Raw genomic sequence first — 23,421 nt, forward strand, 5'->3', positions numbered from 1 at the left:
CTGGCTCCAGAGAATGCATACAGATCTACAGAAATAGAGTGTAGGGGGAATGATTGAAATGAGGACTATATCCAGTACCAGTGGCTTGGTTTTGAGGAAGGATGGCTGCTCATCCAGTTGGCACTTATGTTATTCCTTGCTATGATATCTCTACAAGACCCATCACTTCAAAATACTGTGGAGATGAAGCCCATTATAAAATAGTCTATGGTGTCTTCAACACTTCTAATATCAGATTCATAACTGACTAGTTTTTGTATATCAGCTATCTTAAATTAGGTCTTGTTAACTATTAACCTCAGCTGCTTGGCTTTTAATGTATGCAAATGGTTTTAAAAACACCAATGTAGTCAGAACACTAAAAATTCCCTAGGAAACTTTTGTGAAGGCATAGAACATAGCTACAACTGTAACACATTTTTTGCAGTGATTGCAGATTTGTGTCGTTTGTAAAAGAGCACCAAAAATAATAAACATATTCTAAATGCAATTAGTCATCAGCCTGACTGTCTATACTCCCATTCATTCTTCTCCCAAAATAACAAAATAAAAAATGAACCCTTTGAGTTTACATTGTGTGTGTATGTCTATGTGCGCATGTTTCAACATATGCCATTCTCATCTCTTTGCCTGTTCCATCTTGGCCTGTACAATGTTACCACTTACAAAAAAGTATCTACTCCAAGATAATATACAAGTTAAACTACATGTTTTACCACAGGGTTTTACTATTAGTTGGTATACTGGTTTTCAGTTCTGCATCTCATATACTTATATTTTACTATGTTGTTATTTTGATGAATATCCCTTATACTACAAACAAAAGGGAATACCACTTCAAGTAAGTATCTATGTACAACTCAAAGACTGCTGGCCTGATTGGTCCTCAGCTTTGAGGGACAGTCTGATCTCTGTATGTACAACTGAGTCCTGGAGAGACAGACCACCCCAGTCACTCTCTCTCCAAATGAGACCAGGTCCTTCAGCGCCAGAACTCGGGTCAGCTGTTTGGATGACCAGTGCAGGATAGAAATTAATGCCAAACTCGTTTAGTATTGCTTTGTCTGCAGTTCCCGAAACTCTGAACAAGAAACTGGCCCAAGAGCATGATTTCATCAATGAATTATTTTCTGAGGTAAAACGAAAGCATACAAATAAAATAAAAAGTGGTTCAGAGACTTTTTTTACGTATGTTAACTTGCTTTTCACCATGCTTCACGCTGCAGGGCCGTTCATACAGGAGATTTCCGAGGCTGCGTGCTCCAGCATCTCCTGTGGCGACACACCATTTACACCTCACCTGGTCATCATGGTAACACAGGTTACAATTAAGGGCTTCTTGGAAAAAAAGTCAAACTGAAAAAAAAAGCTAAAAAAAGAGATCCCTTCAAATAATAATTACAATAATAAAACGAGAATCCACCGCAACACAAAAAGCCCTTGTCCAGGAGGACAGTGTGTGTGTGTGTCATGTGGTGTGTGTGTGTGTGTGTGTGTGTGTGTGTGTGTGTGTGTGTGTGGTGTGTGTGTGTGTGTGTGTGTGCTCATACCGCAGCCGCGGGGCAGGGGCGGGGCTACATGGTGCCGGACTTGTCGGAGGACGAGGAGTTGTTGGGGAAGACCTTCTCGGTGGGCGTGACGGCGGGACTCCCCACGCCGGAGGAGGACGAGCTGCTGGAGCGGTGCTGCACGGGCGCGGGGCGGGCGGGCCGCATGGGCGGGGGGCGCAGCTGGGCTCCCGCCAGCCGCGCCGACAGCGCCGGCTTGAAGGTGGTCATCATCTCGGATGTGGAGCTGCTGCTGCGCCGCATTGCGGCGTCCGGGTCGCGGATCATGATGGTGTGCAGCGGGCTGGCCGGCTCCGAGCTCGCCGGGTTCTTGATGGGCTCCAGCGTGTCCAGCACCACGTCCGGCGCCTGCTTGGCCGTGTTCTGCCTCTCCAGCTCCCGCAGCTCGTGCAGGGCCGTGGTCATGGTCTTCTCTATGTCCTGTGCGCCGCACGCAGAGGGAAGGGGCCCAGGATCAGTTACAGCACCAGTCACAAGTTTGGACAGATATTTCTTTCCTTCTTTATTATCTTTATTATTTTCCACACTTTAGAATAATAGTAAAGACATCAAAACTATGAACACAAATGGAATTATGCAGTGACCAAAAAAATGTTATGAAAAAAAACCTTATATGTTAGATTCTTCAAAGTAGGCAAGAAAAAACTTTGAAAGAAATTCAAACATAGGCATCAACATCACTATTTATATTTGTCTAAGAAACAAATTTCAAGCATTTAAGCGTAAGTCTTTACATCCAAATGTCTTTGAATGCATGTTTCATTGAATTGGCTAAAGCCATGCACCCATATCTAATGCAGAAGATGAGCCACTTTCTAACAGTAGACTCCTTCACCACATGGTCAGCCTTGCAGAGTGGCATGGGGGTTAGGGAAATTCACTCAAACCAGAGAGTGGTGGGTTCAAATCTTACATGAGGCACTAATGTTGTACTCGTGAGCAAGGCACACACAACCCAAACCAAACCTATTTCTTCCACGGGCCCCATGTGGGCTGTTCCCAGCCACACTTTCACCTGGCCCCATCAAGCATTTCAGTCTGGCAACAATGCCCCATGTAATATCCCATTAATGGGAACAGGGCCCTCCTAATATGCCAGCTGCCCCCCTTACTTAGGGGAGCTAGAGCCACCCCTGATCTGAACTCCCTCAGTAAATATCAAACTCCACTATAAATAATATGTAAAAAATTTTACATATTGCTACATAGGGCCTTTTGTTGAGTTAATGTATCCATTTCAAATATGTGATAAGACATTTCCAGATATGACTAATTCCACTTTGTCAAAAGCCCAAACAGATAATTTCCTCCTGTGTGTTTTGGCGTCCATTTCCGTAACACAGCTGCGGATTATCTCTGACATTTTTACGCCTCTTCCCCTCCTCGCAGAGAGCGGTTCAGGTGGCGCGTTTGTCTTTGTCCGTATTTGCTCACTCCGTCCTCTAGAGCGCCACGCTGATGGACGGCTCCACCGACACAAAGCCGGGGAGAGGGGGAGACGCAGGCCGCGCTCTTTAACGGCCCTCACAGAGCTCAGCGTCGCATTAATCATCGGGCTGACACAGGACCAACAGAGCAATTAGAGATTAGAGATGGGGCTTTTATCTTCTCCCTTTTCCAGACGCACCACGCCGCTTCCCCGGCCCCGGGACTGAAATATGGTAACGAGAATAATGCTCACCTTAGCTGTGTGGCTGTAAATAATCCCATAAATTTCAAAATCTGTCTCCGACAGTCACAAATGAGTTTTTTTTTACATGAACCAAATGTGGGGCTGTTCCGGTCATTATTAAAAGAGTATTTAGTCTCCTACAATATCCAGTTAATTATCGCAGCATGACACTAAACGTACTCTGCCAAGCCAACCTAGCCTTTAACATATTCGTATCTTGTTTTTTTTTTTTTCAGCTAAGATGAAGTGACCTGCACTGCACTTGTTTTCAGGGAAATGCTTAAATGTCAGTACTGTGCATGATTGAGCGAGGGTATTGTATAAACACCATCACTGTATAGGATTCGGTGACGTCACAGAAATGTCTTAGTATTGCCCAACGTCGGTGTTGTACAGGATTGTGCAAGTTGTACTGTATAAATGTTGGTTTAGGATTCTGCATAAATGTGACATTACTATCAGATCGTGGAAAGGCACTGCATAAACAGTGACTGTGTAGGATTCAGGGAAGCAGTACTAACATTAATACTGTCTATGGTTCCAGGAAGGAGGAGTAAATATAAGTATCGTCTAGGACTTTGCAACATCACATGAATGTCAGTATTGTGCATGACTCATTGTATAAACGTAAATGCTGTGTCATAGACTGAGAGGAGCATAGCACAAACTTTGGTAACTGTGTGAGAATTTGGCAGGACATCAGGGCTGTGTCAGAATCTGTAAGGAATGCTGCAAAAACCGCAAAGCGTTGCATAAACTTCAGCAATCTGCCTAGGGGGAATACTGCATAAACATCATTACTGTGTAGTGCTCAGGGGGGCAGGGGAACTGTATCATCATGCAGTGATGTGTCTGACTGGGTGTGTGCCCTCAGAGCGGGAAAGCCGGTCACCTCTGCTAGAGCCTCGGCCTCCAGGGACTTATGGTCCCCCAGGCTGCTGTGGCGTGTGGCCCCAGGGGTGGGCCTCAGCGGGTGGCCCTCCGGGTAGACCTTCCTGTCTGGGTAGTTGATGCTGCCCACGCTGCCGAACGTGCCCAGCCTCCGCTTTTCCGGGCTCTCCACGCGGCCCCTGTTCACCGACACCTTGTGGGGGCTGCTGGGGCAGGCCGCAGCCCGCGGGGGGGTGTCAGTGCCCCTGGGGGGGCTGTGGGTGTCGGTACCACTGCGGCGACGTGGGATGGCCGCCCCATCGGACCGTAACCTCACCCTGAGAACCACGACAGAGGGGTGTTACTTTTAAAGAGAAACTAGTTACATCAAAACCAGCAAAAAAAAAACAAAAACACCACAGAGGCAACTATGAGTTCTGATGCTGGCTATGTGCTAATTCACATCACACACAGAGTGTATCATGTCTCAACCAACACAGAAAAGCAAAACAGAAAATGTTGTAAGGGATATATCCCCTCCAGGCTATGTGTCCCAGAGCTCAGCTTTATTATCTGAAGGTTAATTCCAGCTTGGTACGCCCAGGGGCTTAGTGGTACACTGAGAAAGAGGCATCTTGGTATTTAACTGGGTGATTCTAAGCCGTGAGCAGGTGTTACATGTGAAAACTGTGAATCTGAGTGTTTGCCACATGACTAATGAGAGAATGTTTTCTTCTCCTGGAGGTGGTTATCTGTGCAGAAGTGATGACAATGTCCTTCTTTTTTTATAACATAGCAAAGCTTCCGGTTCCATTTTTCCATTTGTATCAGAATAACATGAGAGGCATGTGGATGGCTGGATTAGCGCTACGGAGGTGGTGCCGCGGTGGAGCTCAGCAGACTCACCTTCCCATGACCCCCCCAAAGCTGTAGTCCGGCTCGCAGGGGGACTGGACGTCGTTCTTGGATGAGGCTTTGTCGTCCAGCAGGGGCCCGCTGCTGGCCTCACTGTCGGCCTTCTGACTGAGACTGTCTGAGAACGCGTCATCCCTGAGATTATGGCGAGCGGAGGGGGTGAAAGAGAGAAGGAGAGGGTGCAGCAGAGAGAGGACAGATGCAGACAGCAAGGAGACAATGCAGGAGAAAAGGACAGATGCAGACAGCAAGGAGACAAAAAGAATTGAGAGAATTGGCAAAGAAATATCGAGAAGAGAGAAGGTAGATGGAGACAGGATAGTGAGTAGGAGAGAGGAGAGAGGCAAAAACAAAAAATATCACACAAGCTCTGTTTTGTAAAAAAAATAATCGTAGAGAGGAGACAGCCAAAGCTCTGACACACAAGCTGTTTTGTCCTCCTAGATCCAGCTCTCGGTTCCCAAGTTTTACCCATCCTCCTCCATGTTCACAGCTATCTTTGGGCTCCTTTTCAAATAGCTGTTTCTATTGCTGAGTCATATTTCCGTACTGGTATACTGCTCTGCTGCAGCAGACTGAATGACCAGGTAGTGAATGGAGAGAGAGCCATACGCAGTGCTCTGTGGAGACTCACATGTCCTGCACCACAATGTACTGGTGGGGTATCAGCCCATCCACGCCGTTGTGCCTCCCCTCCCACCAGTCCTCCGACGCCCGGTGGTACAGCAACAGCGACGCTCCCTTCTTGAAGGACAGCTCCCTCGGGGTGCGGCCCACATAGTCGAACTTGGCGATAGCCTCGATCTGCTCTACCTCTGTGGGCAAGGCAATGGCAGGGGAGAGACATCAGCAAACAAGGCCTCTCTCTTTCTTCCTGTTATACATCAGGGACTGTACAACCTTGCAACAACCCCACCCCCCGCCCCCCCCCAAAAAAAACAACACACATAATTTTCCCCCAGCTTTCAAACATAACTAATGACTGTCTCTAATCATGAAGACAAACACAACCCGTGACCTGATCATTTGTGCTGGTGTCTCATTTTCCACTAATGACTGAGAGGGTGCTGTGTCTGCAGTGCATTTCTGGTATATATTCCATCATTCTGTAATCAAAGACTGTTACTGTAAGATTAGGGGAAGAAGGCCTATTCACCCCACACGTTTCAAAAGCTCAAATCAGAGCCCAGAACCCTTTTAAAACAAGAAAGAGAGGAGTGGTGGGGGGAGACACTGAGAAAACGAGTGACGATACGAATGTCATTAAAAGAGTTAATTAACACTGTCCTTCTCTCAGATGAATTCATTAACACTCTTCATGCATTTTTCCATGCTGGGGTGGTCCTTTTAGACTCGATACCAGACTCGGTCCCTCTCTGATTCTGTCTTACATGTGAATTATTAATAAGGGTCGGATTTCCCTGGCCCCCCGGGGGAGATGGAGACCGCCACCCACCATCCCCACCCCCCCTTACTCACGCCGTCTGTGCTGCTTCTCAAGCCTGACTGGGGAAAACTGAGCTCATCCTTCATGCAGAATGGGATAGCACCAGAATGATCACTCTGACAGACAGACGCTCTCTAGAATGGGACATTTTGAATACAAAAGCACGCTCAAGCATGCATTTGCATGTTCCCTCTTTCAGGGCAACATCCAAAATGCCTGGCCCTGCCAGTGATCTGTGAATGCATCTCTCATTGCACTAGCAGACCTCAGTCCCTGGGGGGGAGCACAGAAAAGAGTCCTGGCACATCAGCTGTGCAGGCCAGACAGACGTTTCGCCACAGAGAGGGTAATGTGGTAGGAACCGTGAGGAGAAAGGGGAAGGGAGGGTTTCATTTTCTCACTTTACAGCTAAACCGAGCAAGTATCGTGGTCAGAGGAAACACACAAATGCAAAGAACACATCATCATCCACATCACATTAAATGTGAGATTCTCATTCTCATCCATGTTTCTTCCTTTTGAAAATACTCCCTGATTTGGGGGGGCAGACTGTGCCGGAGAAAGGCCAGCATCTCCGTGTTTTTTGACATATCTGATGTGGGGGTCAGGGGGTAAGTAGATGTATAAAATAAATGGCTTCACAGCAGGCACCCTTTAAGTCAACCAGAAGAGCCCAATGTCTTCCATTAAGGCCTCCAGCCAGGAATGAAATTACCCTTGGACAAAGAAACAAGACTCAACCCTTTTTCTCCCCTCTGCAACACAGAAAAATCCAACACAGGACATTTTTATGACTTTAAAGCCAGGACATAGTTTTTACTTGTTTAATTTTTTGTACATACACATATGACAACCTATCATATTCCTCTATGTTGAAGAAAAGGTCACTTTCAGCATCAAAATGGCAGGATGTTACATTCTGCAATCGTAAAAACCGACCCATGTTGATTCCCCAGATTAATGGTCTTGTTTTATTGTTGGAAAGAGTACGGCAGCAGGGCTTCAGGTTTCAGGACCAGGTCATGTGACACATGCATCCCCTGAAAGCATTCTAATTAAACAGAGCGAGTCCATATACCAGCACAAAGAGCCTCACAGAATCAAGTGCCTCCACAGTGTAGTTATATTTATCGTTTACATTTTTACTCATAAAGTAAAAATAACAGTAAAAATGAACTCATCTCTGAAAAGGGAGTGTAAAGTGCACCGCACCGGCTGTGCATGCAGTTCAGAGTGTTTTAAGACCCAGCTGACAGCGGTTTGATTTTATCGGCGCTGTTACTTGTGTTTCTTGTTTTTTTTTTTGGGGTGGACGGTTACTCAAATTAATCTGTCAGTGCTTTGCGGAGAAACAGGAAAATACACAACAAAGGAAAGTCTCAAGGGACTTGTTGACTAAACCTGAACAAAGAGAAGGGAAAGGGAGAGAGTGAGGGGGTGAGAGAGAGAGAGAGAGAGAAAGAGAGAGAGAGACATAGAGGGGAAGAGAGAGAACCAGATTGTGTGTTAGAGTGTGTGAGAGAAAGAGGAAGAAAACCAGACTCAGAATGTGCAAGGTAGAGTGAGACAGACAGAGATAAAAAAGAGAGAAGGAACCAGAACAAACGCATGCATGACAGCGTGCAGTACGGTGTGTGTGAGAAAGAAGAGAGAAGGAGAAAGCCACAGAGAGAGAGAGAGAGAGGGAGAAGCATGTGCATAAAACCTGTCTAAACCTGGTTTAAACTGGGATCTGCCTATTTTCATCCTTGAGCTGTCCAAACATATCTACAGCAAGATCTGCCTGAGAGATGTATTTATTTTTCATAAACACATATTACATGAAGTCATAAATTGCAAAAGGGAAGGGCTGTTTGTGTGGCTGAGACTAGTTTTTGCATCTGCAAAAAAATCTGCTTTTGTCTGCTTGTGGACAGGGCATGAGGTAAAAAAGCATAGTTTTAGGCCTGCCTTCAATCTGCATCTTCTGTTACAGGAATAAAGAGGCGCTGATGGATCAGTGTTGGTTATTGGGGATCATTAAAAGGGGGGGAGTAGTTAAGGAGGGGAGTATAGGATTAAATCTTGATTGTGCTCTGACTCACTGTGAATGGCTCATTTAATGAGTTAGATATTCTGTGTATCAAGAGAATGGGAAAAACAGCTAATGTCTGTTTTTGCAAGTGATTTCAATTATGGAGGTCCAGACAAACATGGTTTCAGTGCTTAGGAAAACTACTGAGCTTAATTTGCCAGAACTGCACTTCAAGAGAATGTTCCACCTTAATGGTTATATACACCAAAAAGTGAGCTTTCATTAAATACTTTATTGGCTAGCTGTGTAAGAAATTTTGCAGAGCATCACAAAGACATAAAAACAGCAATGCTTTTTCTCAGTGGAACGGAGTGGAGTTAACTTCAAATGCATGCTGTGTGTATGCATAAGACGCCTGGGCTAAAAGGGGATGAAAAATGAAAACCAAAATCACAATGCAGGGGTAGTATTACCTTCACAAAGCCAGCTCACAGCACAGGAAATTTCAGCAGACCATTGTTCAAGATTCTAAGAGCAGCGCCCCACCTTGGCTTTAAATCCCAAACCCTCAGGCCATAAAGAGAGAGATTGCCGATCCCTGCCCCTAGCAATGTACACCAAAGTGTCACCGTGTCTCACAATAAACTCACCATCATCACTGGTGTGTGGCTCCGTGCCATTGTCCACCTCGTCGATAGTGCCTGGCTCACTGTGGGGACTGTCACTGATGGAGAAAGAAATGAGGAGTTGGGGGGTGAGTACCCCATTTCAAATTTACATCAACCATACGAATGCAGATATGCTCCTACACATTACATAAGATTATTTTTTACGCATGGTGACTTACAAGGAGTTAAAAATCAAATGGCTGTTTATTTGATTATTATGGGCATGACGGACAGCATGTGATGCTCTGATATCAGACTGTGAAAATTTTACCTTTTACCTTTGTTCCTTGCTTCTCTGTATATACCTACTACAACTATAACTTTCAACTCAATTTTTACTTAACATAGCACCCTTTACAAGTACATTGTCACAGAACACTAAAAAAGTGCTGGAGTACAGAGCCAAAACAGCAAAAAAATGTGTCACTGTCCAACCATTTTTGGAGGTCACTGTATATATGAATGATTAATGACTCATTGAGTGACAGTCAGTTCTAAAATGTAAAACAGTAGGGCTGGACCCAGGACTGGCACCAGCACTCAAACCTTCACTGCTAGGCCATGGCAGCTGTAGACGGCTACAGACACCGAGATGCCGCGGTGGTGAAGGAGGCCACACCCACTCACCAGTACTCCTCCCCTCCTGTCATGCATTTCTCGTAGACGGGCCCTTCCAGCTCGCGGTGGCTGGGAAAGATGACCTCGTTGTGCACGATGATGGTTTTGATGACCTCGTTGACGTGGGCCTGGCAGGCCACTGGGTCCTGCCCGTCGGGGATGGGCATGAGGGTGGGGCCGAAGCAGATGGCCAGGTTGTAGGGGTCCATCATGTTTTCATCGCTGTACTGGGACAGGCTGTAGGGAAGGGGGCGGGGCAGGGAGGTCAGTTCACAGCTTAAGAGAGGCCAAATTCATTTGCCAGGCTATTCTTGTGGGTTTCTTAACCATGGATGCACCTTTTACAAAGAAGCACAGTGCAATACCTCACACTGCATTGCAGTAATGGGGCTCTGTGATCCCCATAATGGTGGAGCTACCATGTGCTGTCACTCACTCACTCATACCAACAAATAAAAAGACCTTGCTATCCATGGCAAAGCACTATGATTTGTTCAAATCAGTACACATCAACACAACTATTTAAACGAAAGCTCAAACCTAAGGCGTGTCTACACTTCCCGCATGACCTATAAAAAGCTATCGCTGGAAAAGCTCCAAAAAGGCAGAGGGCAAGGAAAGAGGAGTAAAACTCAGGAAGTGACATTAAATCCTCCATTCTGCAAGGGAACTGAGCAAAGGCAGCATCAATAGGGGTCCAATAAAAAGGACAGACATAACACTTCACCGAAGAATGAGTTTCCAGACATTTAAGCAACCTGCAGAGCCCAGCTGACAAAAGCTTTTAAAAGACATGGTTTTGGGACAACGAAAGACAGCTGACAGAAGCTTTAAGAGAAGACACGGGTCTGAGACAGCTCAATAAGTCAGCGCAAATGAGCCCTTTAGTTCTTCCTTCTTTTAATGCGGTCTACAAGTACTCAATACAGTTCATGGTAAAGTAGGTTTTTTCCTGAAACACAGGAGGCAGAAATGTGTGTCAGCCATTAATTCAGTGTTCAAAACTCCGTATGCCACATAATGTAGCCCATGAAAAAGGTAAATGCTGAAGGAGAATCCCCATCTAACTGAGGCTAAGACTGACTAAGGCTGAGGCTACTTCCACACTCATTACTCATAACTGTAACTGTTTGGTTACATAATCTAGGTAACAAACATTAAACGAATTTCAACTCACTGATTGAGGAAGGCAAACAGGTATCTCATGACAATGATGACAGTCCGAGGAAGAGTGACTATAATCTGCTGGATGTGATGAGCTCTCTCAGCAGGTGATTCAAGTTCTGGAAAAGAAGATTATTTCTTATTTTAGTATGCTCTATTTCTAGAAAAAAAACAATAGAAAAAAGCAGGATTCATGCACTGCAAGGCATTTTGGGAACAATGTTCTTTCACCTTAATATACCATTCTTCATTAAAATCCCAGACACAAATAAGCGAAAGCCAGATCCATCAGACCTGGATCTGGTCTGAATACTTCACATCAAACGACTGAATGGAATTAGAAGGTGTGATTTAATGGCCCTCATCTGAACTATTATTTATACAGAGACACACACACCTTGGGTAGAGAAATTAATTAAGCCATAGCCACCGGGCTAATGGGAGCAGGGATCGAGTCTGGCAAAAGACTGATGTGCTGCGGCTTTAATATCTATTAAATCACACACAGGCGGCCATGGTGCTCTGATTGTTTCCATATGCTGTGCTGCACGTCTCGACCGGGGTGGGTTTCCGATATCCTGCGTCGAGCTCAGGGAGAGGACATTTCACAGTGCTGGAGTGAACTGGTGGCGATAAGCAAAACCAGAGGAGCACTTTCCCATCACTCCCTGCCCCCACACCTGCATCCGCCCGGGGAGCACAGGGTCATGACAGCATAGGTCCACCAGTGAAATAAAAACCAAACCCAGTGGTTATTCACCCCATGGAGGCGAAAGCATATTTCACTTTTCGCTTTAGGGCTTCCTCTGATACCCTCCTTCTCCATCTGAGAGACAATGCATTCGACCCACATCTAAATACTGTGCTCTCTACTAGGAGACAACTCTCCTTTATCTTTCACTTTGCTGTCCAACAGTTTGACACAATTCGATTTACTTTATTCAGTCTAACATGTTCTTATTCAAAGAGGTAACATGATCATTGTTTTTAAGTTTTAGTATTACATTATTTATTAATACTTTAATAGTTTTTAAAGAGTTCAATTTGGTCATGTTCAGTAAAATAATCTTCCAAGTTTTCCTCATACTGGTTAAAATGTTCATTTTTGACTGCTGGAAAATATCCAATGTGATTTTATTGGATGACTGAATGACTGACTAACTGAATCATTAGCTGTGTGTCGATGGCTTGTCCACTTGGCACAACACTCACTGATGGTGGATATCAGGTCCAGGAAGCGCTCCTTGGGAAACAGTGGATTCTCCAGTCCCCGGAAGTAGAGCTTCAGAACCCCGGCTACGGAGTTGATGTCATGGTCACTCTGATCGTCAATCAGTGGATCCTCACCTGGACAAGGGTGAAATACTCTTATAAATTAGAAGATTAGAGAACTGGGCACTGAGAGGAAATTTTCCAATCTAACACATAGGGCAGTGGGTGTGGTGTGCAAGAAATGTAAATACTAGACCACATTACTGTGGTTTGATATTTAGACTACAGTATAATGAAAACAGCATGACAATGCAAATACAATTAATATAAACATGCTTCATTTTGCATGCACGTCACACCATTGTGTAATCAAGCATTCTTGAAGGCATGGTGCAAATAGAATTTAGGTAAATTACAAAATAATGTAGGCTGAAAAGAAAAAATGGTTTTGATTATATTTTTCTCCCTGCAGTCAGTGACATTGCCCTGCACCTCCACTGTCATTACGGAAAAAAATATGCAGGCAAGAGCGGAGGGAAACAAAAGTTCATTTGAAAACAATCGTGTGGGGAAAATCTGCTCACAAGACCAACCTCTTTCAAATGAGTTTTTAATGTCGTTCACTTCAACCTGAGATCCAGGGACACGGAATATGCCCTGCTGCTGCAGGCCTGTAAAAAGACAAACGGGACGTCACATCACCGGCACACCCATCACCCCACTGAAAAACACTCGACACGTGAATGCAATCTGGCAACACTCCAGAGGACCGGAAATGTACTCTAACCCTAAAGAGGTTTCTTTTTTCCCCAGGAGTGGGGCCCCTCAGAAGACAGGCTGCCGAGCACATGGTCTTTGTTAGCGTCTCCTAATTGCTTTCTGGAATTTAATTCAATCCAGGGGAATGCAGCAAACTTGATGGATAGAACATCACGGAGGAAGTCACACGTGTGAGGCAGTCTGGCTGGATTTATGTAACGAGGCAGTTCGGCTCGGACGCGTCGCTGTGATAACTCCCCTGGATGACGCACCGCCACCTTCTTCCTTCTGTTTTGCTTAATTGACTTCTAACTATGTGTGTCCTGGCATGCAGTCATTTGAGCTCATCAGCATCTGAAGCACAAAGCAGGCGTGCAGACAGATGCACTGTGGGATTGTGGCTCTCCTAATCACTCTTTGTATATCATTGCCGATGTCTGATGAAGACTCGGCATTTTAAAATAACACAAGAGCATTATCATGTGAAGGGGACAGGATTCTGACTGGCTGAAACACACTAAGCCTACACAGTGACCCTGCATGTACACCGTATACCGCATTTGACCGATGCTTCACTGCTCTATGAAATGAGGATTTGTCCATCATACTTAACCTAAGTCATTAGCATAGACATTGCCCAAACTGTTTGCACTTTCTGCATAAATGGGGTTGAACTCACCATAGAGATTTATGTATCGAATGCAGCTCTCCACCACAAGTGGAATGGGTTGACCTGAATCCTGGGGCAAAGAAGAGGCTTTAGTAAGACAAGGCTAAGCGCTCGTATAGATTTTGATGGCCATATTAAGACTGACACACACTGTCCAATGCTATATTAATGACTGTAACACTATTTCAACAGGTTAACAGGATTCATTTGCTGTACTGTCACTGCGCATTCTTTCAAAGAGTCATTTGTCATACATTACAGCCAAAAAGAAATAAATTATGCATTTCAACAGCCCCAGCCCCAAACCCCCATCACTAACAAGCACACATACACACTACTATCATCCAGTCACCAAAATAATGCAAACATGCCCCCATTATTAATGCTGCAGTTCTGAGATGCAGTGTTTAATTAGTGCGATTGCATGTGGGAAAAGGAAAAAACAAAGACAGTGTAATTAGTGCACAAAGTTCAAGTTCCTAGTTTTTGAGGACCCCCCCCCCCCCCCCAACCGCCACCCCCTCCCTCCCAGTCACATGATACCTGGTTGCGGGTGCGAGCATTCCGTCTTCCCCTGGGACAGAAAGCAGCGCAGCATGAAGCAGAGAAACAGAGGCGAGAACCACATCGATTAGAGAAGCAGGAGGGCCAGGGGGGACCCAAGGCAGCCAGCAGGGTGAGGGAGATGGCAGCTGCATGGCTCCAGATGCAGGGAGAGGGCAGGAATCCACATGCTCTCTCTTTCTCTAGCCCTCTCTCTCTCTCTCTCTCTCTCTCTCTCTCTCTGTATGTGCCCCCCTCTCTCCATAAGCCTGCTCTACAACATCAGTATCAATTCCACTCCCCCTGCACTAGCATCCACGGATCTGTTTCTCTCCAATGGCACGTGCAGATTGTCACATCTATCCCTCGCTCTATATCTGTCTCTCTCTCTCTCCCTGTTTCTCTTGCTCTCTATGAGCTCTATGAATCTCACGTGTGTGTGTGTGTGTGTGCGCGCACCTGCATGTGTGCACGTGTTTTCATGCTTGTATGCTTATCTGCGTGTGTGTGTGTATGTAAGTTTTTGTGTGTGCATATCTGTTTGCAGGCTCTATTTTTGGGGCATTTTTTGCAAGAATCAAATACTGTAGGTCATGCTTGATGTGATATATGCAATAAAAGTGTCAAATCAAATTCGTGCCTGTGTTCCATTCATGTGGAAAATGCTGTGTATTACTGTGACATGCCATTACCCTTCCTGCTGGACATTCCTGATTTAAATGCTGAGTAGATTCCCTGCCAGTCTCACACTAACGTTCTGACCACACACCCCGTCAATACAAATACACACAATTGTAAATTTAAAACCTAGTGTCTGGTTGGATATTCTGAACATTCAAAAATCATCCTTGTAAGAGTTATTTCCTTGCTCCATTTAACACATACCTACATACTCAAAATTCATTTTCACAAGCTCAGGACTCAGACTTCTGAACACTGAGGGACAGAAAAAACTTATGTTCTTATGAAAGTGGAGTCTTTCACAGATTCTGAAAATACATTTTATGCAGTTTAACTCTAACCCCAACCTCGTCACCTACCCTTGTGGGAACTGCTTGTAGCAAATCTCTGACTGGCCTCTGAGCTAACCAATCTGCAAACCCGAAGCTAACCAGTAGCTTGGCCTCCGAACCCTGGCTACATCATGAGAGCCATGGAAAGGAATGGGGTGGAGTCAGGCTGAGATTAAGGAAAGGTTACAGGAAGAGGCAGAGCAGAGAGAAGAGAGAGGGCCCAGACCACCAATCCCTACAACCCTCAGGAGCTCTCAGACACACACCCACAGAGGCTGGGTACCTTGATGAAGGTCTCCATATTGCCGTTAAACAGCTTATGGTTATACACGGAGCGAGGCCTAGGTTTCCTCATTTTCTGTGGTTTAGGGGGGAGTGTGGGGGGCCTAGGGAAATGATGAGGGGGGAAGGGTGGGGGGGGGGGGGGGGACAAACACCAAAATACAGTGACACAATAGAACATGGAACATGAACACACGAACTGAACACGTGAGCCAACTAAGCCTCATTAACAAAGACAAGTATATCTTATTTTAAAAATATATTTATGTCCATTATACTGTTTAAAATGTTTTGACAGAAGATGTGCTACATATTTTCCTCAAAGTTAGCTTCTTTATGTACGCCTCTCATAATATTTGATGGTTGTAACACCCTAATTAACCGCTAATAACCAGCGCAAACACTGAGTCTCCATGTAAACACTGGCCCAGGCCTCTGAGTGGAAGATTTTCATTGAGTTATTGAAAACATTACCATAGTTAATGAGGCAGAATGGATAACAATATAACTGCTAACCAACAGGAGGTAATAAACCTAAGTAGGCTAGCTGGTATTTCAAGTTAGTTATTAGATGCAAGTTATAAAGTAATAAACAGAAAGGGGTGTTCTCAAAAGCAACAACCACTAGAAGAGCTTTTTCCCATTTAAAATTAATAACTGAAAAGCTTAAATGTAGACAGTCATAAACGTAGAAAAAAAACACCATTTTCAATAATTACACTTTAAGAAAGGCTACTGCAATGTAAGAGTCAAAGAGGTATTGGCGATGCTAAACTGTCCACTTTATATAAATGAGTTAAGACTTGCTGAAATTGCACTCTGGCTTCATTCTGATGGCGGGTGCATGACCGAGGCAAACTACGACATTCGAGAAGTATTTTATTTCCATTACCATTGGAGGCTTTTTTGCAGCCCCTGTGAAATGTAAAATGTACTATTGTCTTGTAGATGGTCTGCGTGGGCTCAGCATTGAGCAGCAGGCAGAACTTTTGATATTGTTTCAAACCCCTTGACGATGTGACCACACACATAGAACCGGCCGGCCAGAGTATTCTGCTTTCCCAACTGTCTGGAACCCTCCCCAGTGAGACCTGCATGTCACGGGCCTTTCTGCTTGTGAGCTATAAATCTAAGGCCAGCCAGCCTTCTGCAAACATTTAGTAGCTGTTGGCTCTGCAGGCGAGGATACCCAGCTGCTTGGCAGTGTACATCTCTGGCATGTGGACTGGCACACATTACCTTCACCAAGACATGATGTGGTTGAAAACAATGGTTAACACACATTTAAGCTGGTATTTAAAAGTGAAAAGAAGCATACACTGCTGATCAGTATCTGTCCATTAAACTAACCGTTTGATTGTATATTATTATTATTTTTAATTAGATTCGCATAATTGGCATCCTTATCTGGGTCACTTATACACTGTCCATTTATATGGCTGGATTTAGCTAGAATTTTAACCTGCGGGCTTCTGATGTTTTCTGACAACAGTCTCCCACACAGAATTCACACCCATAACATTCTGGTTTGCAGTGCAGTTCAATAAATACTGATGTGAACCACCTGAGAGTGTGGCATTCCCTGCAGTTGCTAGAACTGTATACACAGATGCTCAAATGTGCACTTAACTGTACAACAGGCTTATTGTGTAATTAATCTAAAGCTGTCAAATTTGAGCCAATCAAATACGTGTTCTGTTGGTTCCCTGATTTTCTAGCTGCCCCTAGGCGCAACTGTAGTGTTTCAGGTAGAAATCACCCGCTGTGCTGAGTCTATGACCCTATGTCCAGTTGCATCTCTCCCACTGATACCCAACTGATATGACATTCGTGGGCACAATAGCTGGAAATCAGTCAGCTGGAATGGCATCACTGTTTAGTTCTCTCTCCCAGCATGGGGGGAGAACTACCCCACGCAGCTGTGCTAAAAATTGAACAGGAGGGACCTCAGCCATGCTTGTAGCAAAGAGATTATATTTGTGTTGCATAATGCCAAAACTGCCAAAATTTCCACTTTATCTTGTGATTTAAGTTCTGTCTTTGCATGCTTAATAGTAAGTCATGCTTTTACTTAGTAAGTTGTCAGGAAACATCCTGGTTCAAAGGATCCTGCATGTATCTCACCTTGTTGTTCCGCATTCAGCCCTTTCTCCTGGAAAAGAAGACAGATAGATAGGTAAGCCCTTAGGAGAACAACTGCATGTGCACTGAGCCCACCAAAGTTCCAAACCTCTCTGTCCAAGAGACATCGTCAAGGACTTAATGAGAAAAAAGCGGTACTATTGAGATAAAAAGAGAGATGAATGGTTTGGTGCCAATACCGCTCCTGAGACAAAAGACATTTTTCAGTCGCCGTAGAAACGCCCAGTGGGACTCTGAGGGAAGTAGGCCCGCTCTCAGAGGGATGAAAAAGGGGCTGGGGGACGAAGGGGGACGAGGGAGTGGGAGGGGGAGGGCATTCCGCTGACACTGAGCGATGTCTGCTTCAGATGACTGAGTCCATTGTCCCTGGCCCGTTGCACTGAATGGATCTGACATGGTTACCCAACACACTTTAAATCGGGGGGGGGGGGGGGGTGACAGAACTCCAAGTGTCTGGTCTGAAAGGGCCAGCTCAGAGTTCCCTGATGATCCCCACACTTCGAGGGAACATCTGATCACATCCTGCACATGTGCACTTGAAAGCCAGGATAACATGAGCAGAGCTAATGAAGTGAGGAAACACACTGAACACAAGCCTGAGAGAGAGGACACAAGTGTAACTGAAGCATTAGGTTCAAGCACTGTGGGCAACAGAACTGCAGCACATTATTTTCCTTAAACAGCTTTTTAATGAAAAAAAGAGTAATGTGAACGCCATTTTTCCAATATGTAATTTTGGCAGGAGGGAACAGCTCTGCGGTCTCTGGTGCGTTCATGTGAAGAAACAACAGTGAATTTCTGCCAGTCATTTTGGTGAGGCATTGCCAGATGTGGCAATCTGCCCAATGAACCCCGAAACTACTCTATTTCTCCAGTACCAGCGTGATTTTCCAGTTTCTTTGGGATGCCTGATATATCTAATATGCACATTTCCCTTCATATTCATACAGCTAAAACTGCTACCACTGCTGAATTACAACCAATGTCCAATGCACCATATGCATAATTTCTGCATTTTCTATCAGTAGAATGAATGCACTAAACCTTTGTGATTTCCGTAAAAGTGCTTTTATATTTGGCTTGTTTTATGCCAGGCCCTTTACTTTGGTACTTCTGTGTGGTATGTCTGTTTATTGTAGCATCGTTATATATAATGACACTTTGTTTCAATTATGAGACATTATATGCATATTGCGGTTAATCTATCTTTGTGAAATGCACTAACCCGTAAATCGCTGTGAATAGGAGCATCCACTGCATAAATAAATGTAATGTAAATACTAGAATGTATAACAGAAAAATCTGTGAAGTCCGCACCTTCTACCTTCTAGTGTGCTCTCTCTCTCTCCACGAAAAAGCAAAAAGTCTTTAAAATCCTTGCTTTTTCCTAACAAACTCCTTTGATGTTGTCAGTGACACCCACTGAGCTGGTTGCTACCGGTCTGCAAGGACTACACACACTGACAATGGCCGTACAGCGGGTCGAGGCAGGTGGGCTAATGGACAGAACATTTAATTGATTAGCTGCATAATAAACGAGTGCAATACCTGCAGCCGCTGGATGTGATGTTTTCACGCGCCAACGACCTTGTAAATAGACTTGGGTATCTGTGAATAGGGAGCCACTCACACCTCCTGTGTAATGACAGGAGAGAGACGTCTAGGTCCTCGCGGCTGATGAGACGGGACCGTGATTGACCATATGGGGGAATCTCCTGCTTGGAGAGAGTGCGTGGACCCCGTGCAGCTGGACCCAGCTGGTCCGGTCCCGGTCCCTCCTCCATTAGATTAATACGTGGCCCGCGAGCAGCTGCTGAACAGCGCTCCGATTGGTCGGGCGTGACCGCTCGTGTCGAGGTAAACGAGTCCCAGCGGAGGGCGAAGCTGGAGGTGGAGACAGGGGCCGGCGTGTGCTCCTTTTCTCTCTATTACCAGCTGACAAAAGAATAAAGCGCCCTCACGTGACCTCATCAGAGAGAGGACACGAGGGCCGGAGAAGGGCACAGACCGTGGCTTCCTCAAGGGCTCCGGAGCAGGGCTGGCGTGGCTGCTGCCCTGCTCCAAGTTCCGCAAGCACTCTAATCACCCACCCCCAAAGACACGTCTTTAAAAAAGAAAGGATGCCTCCTGGAAAACCCTGTCTTCTTAATTATAAACCAATGATTGCTGTATTTAACCGTGAAGCGGGATGCACCAGATGAGTCCGAAGTGGGAAGAGTGCTTACCTTCTCCCAGCGTCTGTTTGAGGAGGTCGTGTTTGGCCTGCAGCTTAATGATCAGGTTACTGCCGTTCAGGTACTCTTTGAATTTCTGCAAAGACAAACCCAGATATCAAGTGAACAAATGGGCTTGACGTAAACTGGGGAAACATGGGGAAATTATTTGCATTTACAGATGGTGCAAAAATGAAAAAAAGGGTACAAAAAAAAGGTACAAAAATGAAATCAGTTCAAAGGGAATTTTATTTCCATGTCAAAATGAAGTTGGAGGTGTTGTTGGATGCTGATATATAGAGGAGCCAAAGAGCACACACTAGCTGAGAGTAAGTGTATGCCATGTTAGGGTTAGGGTCTAATGGCCCCTTGGGTCTAATCGATCACAGCCTCTCAGTGATTTGGGGAAGCAGTACTCACAGTGAAGTAGAAGACTTCGGTCTCCTGTTGGTTGGCCCTCCTCTTGGCTATGTTGATCTTGCTCATGTAGGTCTCGGAGGCGGCCGACTTTATGGACTCGGTGGAACGGCTGTGCTGGAAGGCATCCGACACGTCGAAGTCCTCCACCGTCAGCATGTCCTGCAGGGTTTGCATGGTGGCGTCCAGAGTCTTTCTCACCTGGAGGAGGATACCAACCCAGATGCTGCAGATATTCAATCAAAAGGATGAACGAATCCAACGGAGTATTCCACACTCACGCTGTGATCATGTCTAAACTGCGGCACAGGAAGAAATAATTCCCAAAGACCCTACAAAGGAGCAAATGACTCCCACACCAAACAAGTAAGACCTCTCCCTGTTCTGTTTCATTGTGAAATAACAATGATGCAAATTCCTGTTTTTGCATAAACATAAGATAATAGCGAGGACTAAGACATGTTCGCTGTAGGCATTGTTCATTTATTTGTACAATTGGAGGAATTAAAACTGGCTTTTATCCAAGAAAGAGAAAGAAAATAACTTGGACCTTGCTCTTCCGTGCAAAAAATGTGTGCTAGCACTAAAGACAACTGTGTGATTTGTGAAACACAGAGGAAGTGAGAGCAAATAGTACGCAGCAAATCTATTCCAAGGACAGGCTGACACGCAGACCCGTCTGCGACCTTTAAATATGCTGGTCTGGTCTGACTTGGGGTAGCCACTGCCTGCCCTGAAGGAGGTGAAGTGATCATTCCCTGGCTTAGATGCAGGACGACCCCAGGGGTCAGGCATCAGTCTGACTAATGGCTGAAAATGGAGGCCGTCTGAAGGCAGTGCTTGAAATGGCTCTGGGCTTCTCTCATGCAGTACATGAGATTAATACCACGCACTCGTGAGGTGACGCGGGTCATCCATTACCGACCCGTTATGAGACACTGGATGATAGGGACGAGATGCGGTCATCAATATAGGCCATGAATTCTATTAGCACTTGCATGCACTTAGCGGATGCCCTGTAGGTGCTAGGCAGCAGCTACGCACCCTCCTGGATAAGAATAATACAGTCTTAAAGTCTTAACCAAGGACAGATTGCAGCATATGCCACACATACGTCTGAATCCTCATCACAATCGCTCAAACAGCAGAACAGCAGGTGCGAAGTTTGCACACAAAAGGATAGAACAGAACAGAACAGAATTCAGGCATCCTCCACAGGATCAATGTAGTGTATGGCAATGTAATGTGAAGTGGGTGCTGTTTATTCTGTAAAATGGCTGACCATTGAACAATTCTTGTGGACTACCCCAGACACAAACAGCTTGGTGGAACCCCGAGAATGCCTCACCTCTTCATTCTCGATCTTCAGCGTCGCCAGTCGGGACTGCAGCTGGTGATAGCGCATCAGCAGCTCCGTCTGCACTGGCTGCTGGGCACTCACCTGGCACACCTAGACAGGGCAAAGAGGAGCACCTGTATGGCCTCATTGTTTCATTTATTCACCAGTGTCACAACAATCCCTCCGCACACATGGGACACACATAGACATTGTAGCAGATAATATATTCTACAATTACCACAAATATCTAATATCTCTGGATGCTTACTGTACTGCTGGCTACATAGGATGCATGTTGTACTGCCCCCAACATGGCAAATAACAATCAGGGGTGCTTGATGTTTGATGAATGTTTTCAAGACATTTACATTTTGTTTCATTAGCATGTTTGTTTCAGGAGACCATAGTTGGGTTGCTGCAGCGTCATGATGAATTTTTGTCTGTTGTTTTCTGGAAACCACATTTTACAGTGTTTTTATTTTGAGTGAAAGAGAATATTTATCAAAAGCAACATTTTGCTATAGAAGTTGAATTTTATTCTGGGGCAATTCATGGGAAATTAGAACAGCATTTTCACAATGGAGGCTAGAACCCAAAACCACCTGAATTACAGCACCACTAGGTTAATAAGAGAGCCGGAGTATCTGCCTCACCTCATCTCCCATATGGGGCAGGTACTCGAAGCGCATGGGTGGGCAGAACACCTGGTTGTGCATGTCCATGATCTTGTGCTTGTCGCTGCGGGCATCCAGGTTGTCTACGGCATTCTCGATGATGTCCAGGCCCTCGTGACGCGACGTCTCCAGGTTGTACTCCGCCGACAGGTACGTTCTGAAGGTGCGGGCCAGGCTGGCATGGTAACCGAGGTCACAGCACTGGGAGAGGAGGCACATCATCCTGTCACTGCAGGAAACTGCAGTCTTACAATATTTAAATATGACAGCAGACGATGCAGAAAGCATCGGTATTGTACAAGGTAACATTACAGTTCTTTTTCCTTTTCTTCTTTTCTGCAGAAACAGAAAAGACATATGAATTATGTCTTTTTTATTGCTACCCAAACCTCTGTGGCTTTTATGATCAGAGAGGTCAAGTAAGAGTAAGTATCTGTCCCCTCAGATTTAATACCACACTGTGCTCTCAAACATATATTTAATGAAAGTGCATAGAAGATGATGTCTTCCTAAAATAGCAGTATCCACACAGCAGACACAGCAGGTAATACAGGTTAATTAGCAGAACCATGAAACAGTATGAACTTATCTAATTAAATATAAACGAGTGGGTTTAGAATGTGCTGGAGGGTACTGAAAGCTCTACTGTTCGCTAAAATGACTTTAATGAAAACAAAATGAATTACAACATCGCAATGAAAAGAAATCCCGGAGAAGAATAAATTAGAGATAAAAGCAACGCCGAACCTGACTTAAAGTATGATGCCATTTATTATATCGTCCCCAAATCTGCTGTGGATTGAAGGAAGGTATGTTTTCAACTTTAGAGTCCTTTAGACCTACAGCAAGTCAACAGACTTAGTACAGTACTCAAGGGCTTTAAATGTATTAAAATTTGGACTGCCCATTGCTGCCTCCAAAATTACATCAGCTTGAATGTGGCATCATGGAACCCAAATCAAGGCCCCTACATGTGATTACAGCTACTATTAGTAGTAGTGAAGTATAGTGAAGATGATGATGGTGAAGATATTTACTGTTATTATTATTGTATTACTACTAGTAGTACCATTACATGAATAACAATAATAGTCTTTGCTGGTTTTATGGGATTATGGCTTTGTGGAAGCATAAGAGCTCCATATTCCACTCCACTGTCAACTCTGAATCTGTTTTCCAGTATTGGTGAGTTAATGATGTATGTCACCCATGTGAGACAAA

At 44.9% G+C, this 23,421-nt stretch overlaps 1 protein-coding gene across 2 annotated transcripts in view; it reads right to left on the minus strand.

The window, feature by feature from the left end:
• Positions 1–1,513: 1,513 nt before the first annotated feature.
• The window catches only part of srgap3 (SLIT-ROBO Rho GTPase activating protein 3), a 76,767-nt gene continuing 54,859 nt past the window's right edge, over positions 1,514–23,421 (minus strand). Inside the window, exons 7-22 of one of the 2 annotated variants that reach the window (XM_036530479.1) lie at positions 22,180–22,401; positions 21,536–21,637; positions 20,191–20,388; positions 19,783–19,867; positions 17,540–17,567; positions 14,121–14,151; positions 13,587–13,647; positions 12,742–12,819; positions 12,149–12,283; positions 10,950–11,055; positions 9,782–10,009; positions 9,137–9,210; positions 5,660–5,840; positions 5,017–5,160; positions 4,133–4,448; positions 1,514–1,988 (exon numbers count right to left, since the gene is read on the minus strand). In XM_036530479.1, coding sequence (XP_036386372.1) covers positions 1,575–1,988; positions 4,133–4,448; positions 5,017–5,160; positions 5,660–5,840; positions 9,137–9,210; positions 9,782–10,009; positions 10,950–11,055; positions 12,149–12,283; positions 12,742–12,819; positions 13,587–13,647; positions 14,121–14,151; positions 17,540–17,567; positions 19,783–19,867; positions 20,191–20,388; positions 21,536–21,637; positions 22,180–22,401 — 2,403 coding nt within the window. In that variant the 3' untranslated portion in view covers positions 1,514–1,574. Of the gene's footprint in view, positions 1,989–4,132; positions 4,449–5,016; positions 5,161–5,659; positions 5,841–9,136; positions 9,211–9,781; positions 10,010–10,949; positions 11,056–12,148; positions 12,284–12,741; positions 12,820–13,586; positions 13,648–14,120; positions 14,152–15,416; positions 15,520–17,539; positions 17,568–19,782; positions 19,868–20,190; positions 20,389–21,535; positions 21,638–22,179; positions 22,402–23,421 lie in introns of both variants that reach the window. The other variant, XM_036530478.1, reaches the window with a different exon arrangement.

This window comes from Megalops cyprinoides, chromosome 6, assembly GCF_013368585.1.
Source record: "Megalops cyprinoides isolate fMegCyp1 chromosome 6, fMegCyp1.pri, whole genome shotgun sequence".
Taxonomy (NCBI): Eukaryota; Metazoa; Chordata; class Actinopteri; order Elopiformes; family Megalopidae; genus Megalops; species Megalops cyprinoides.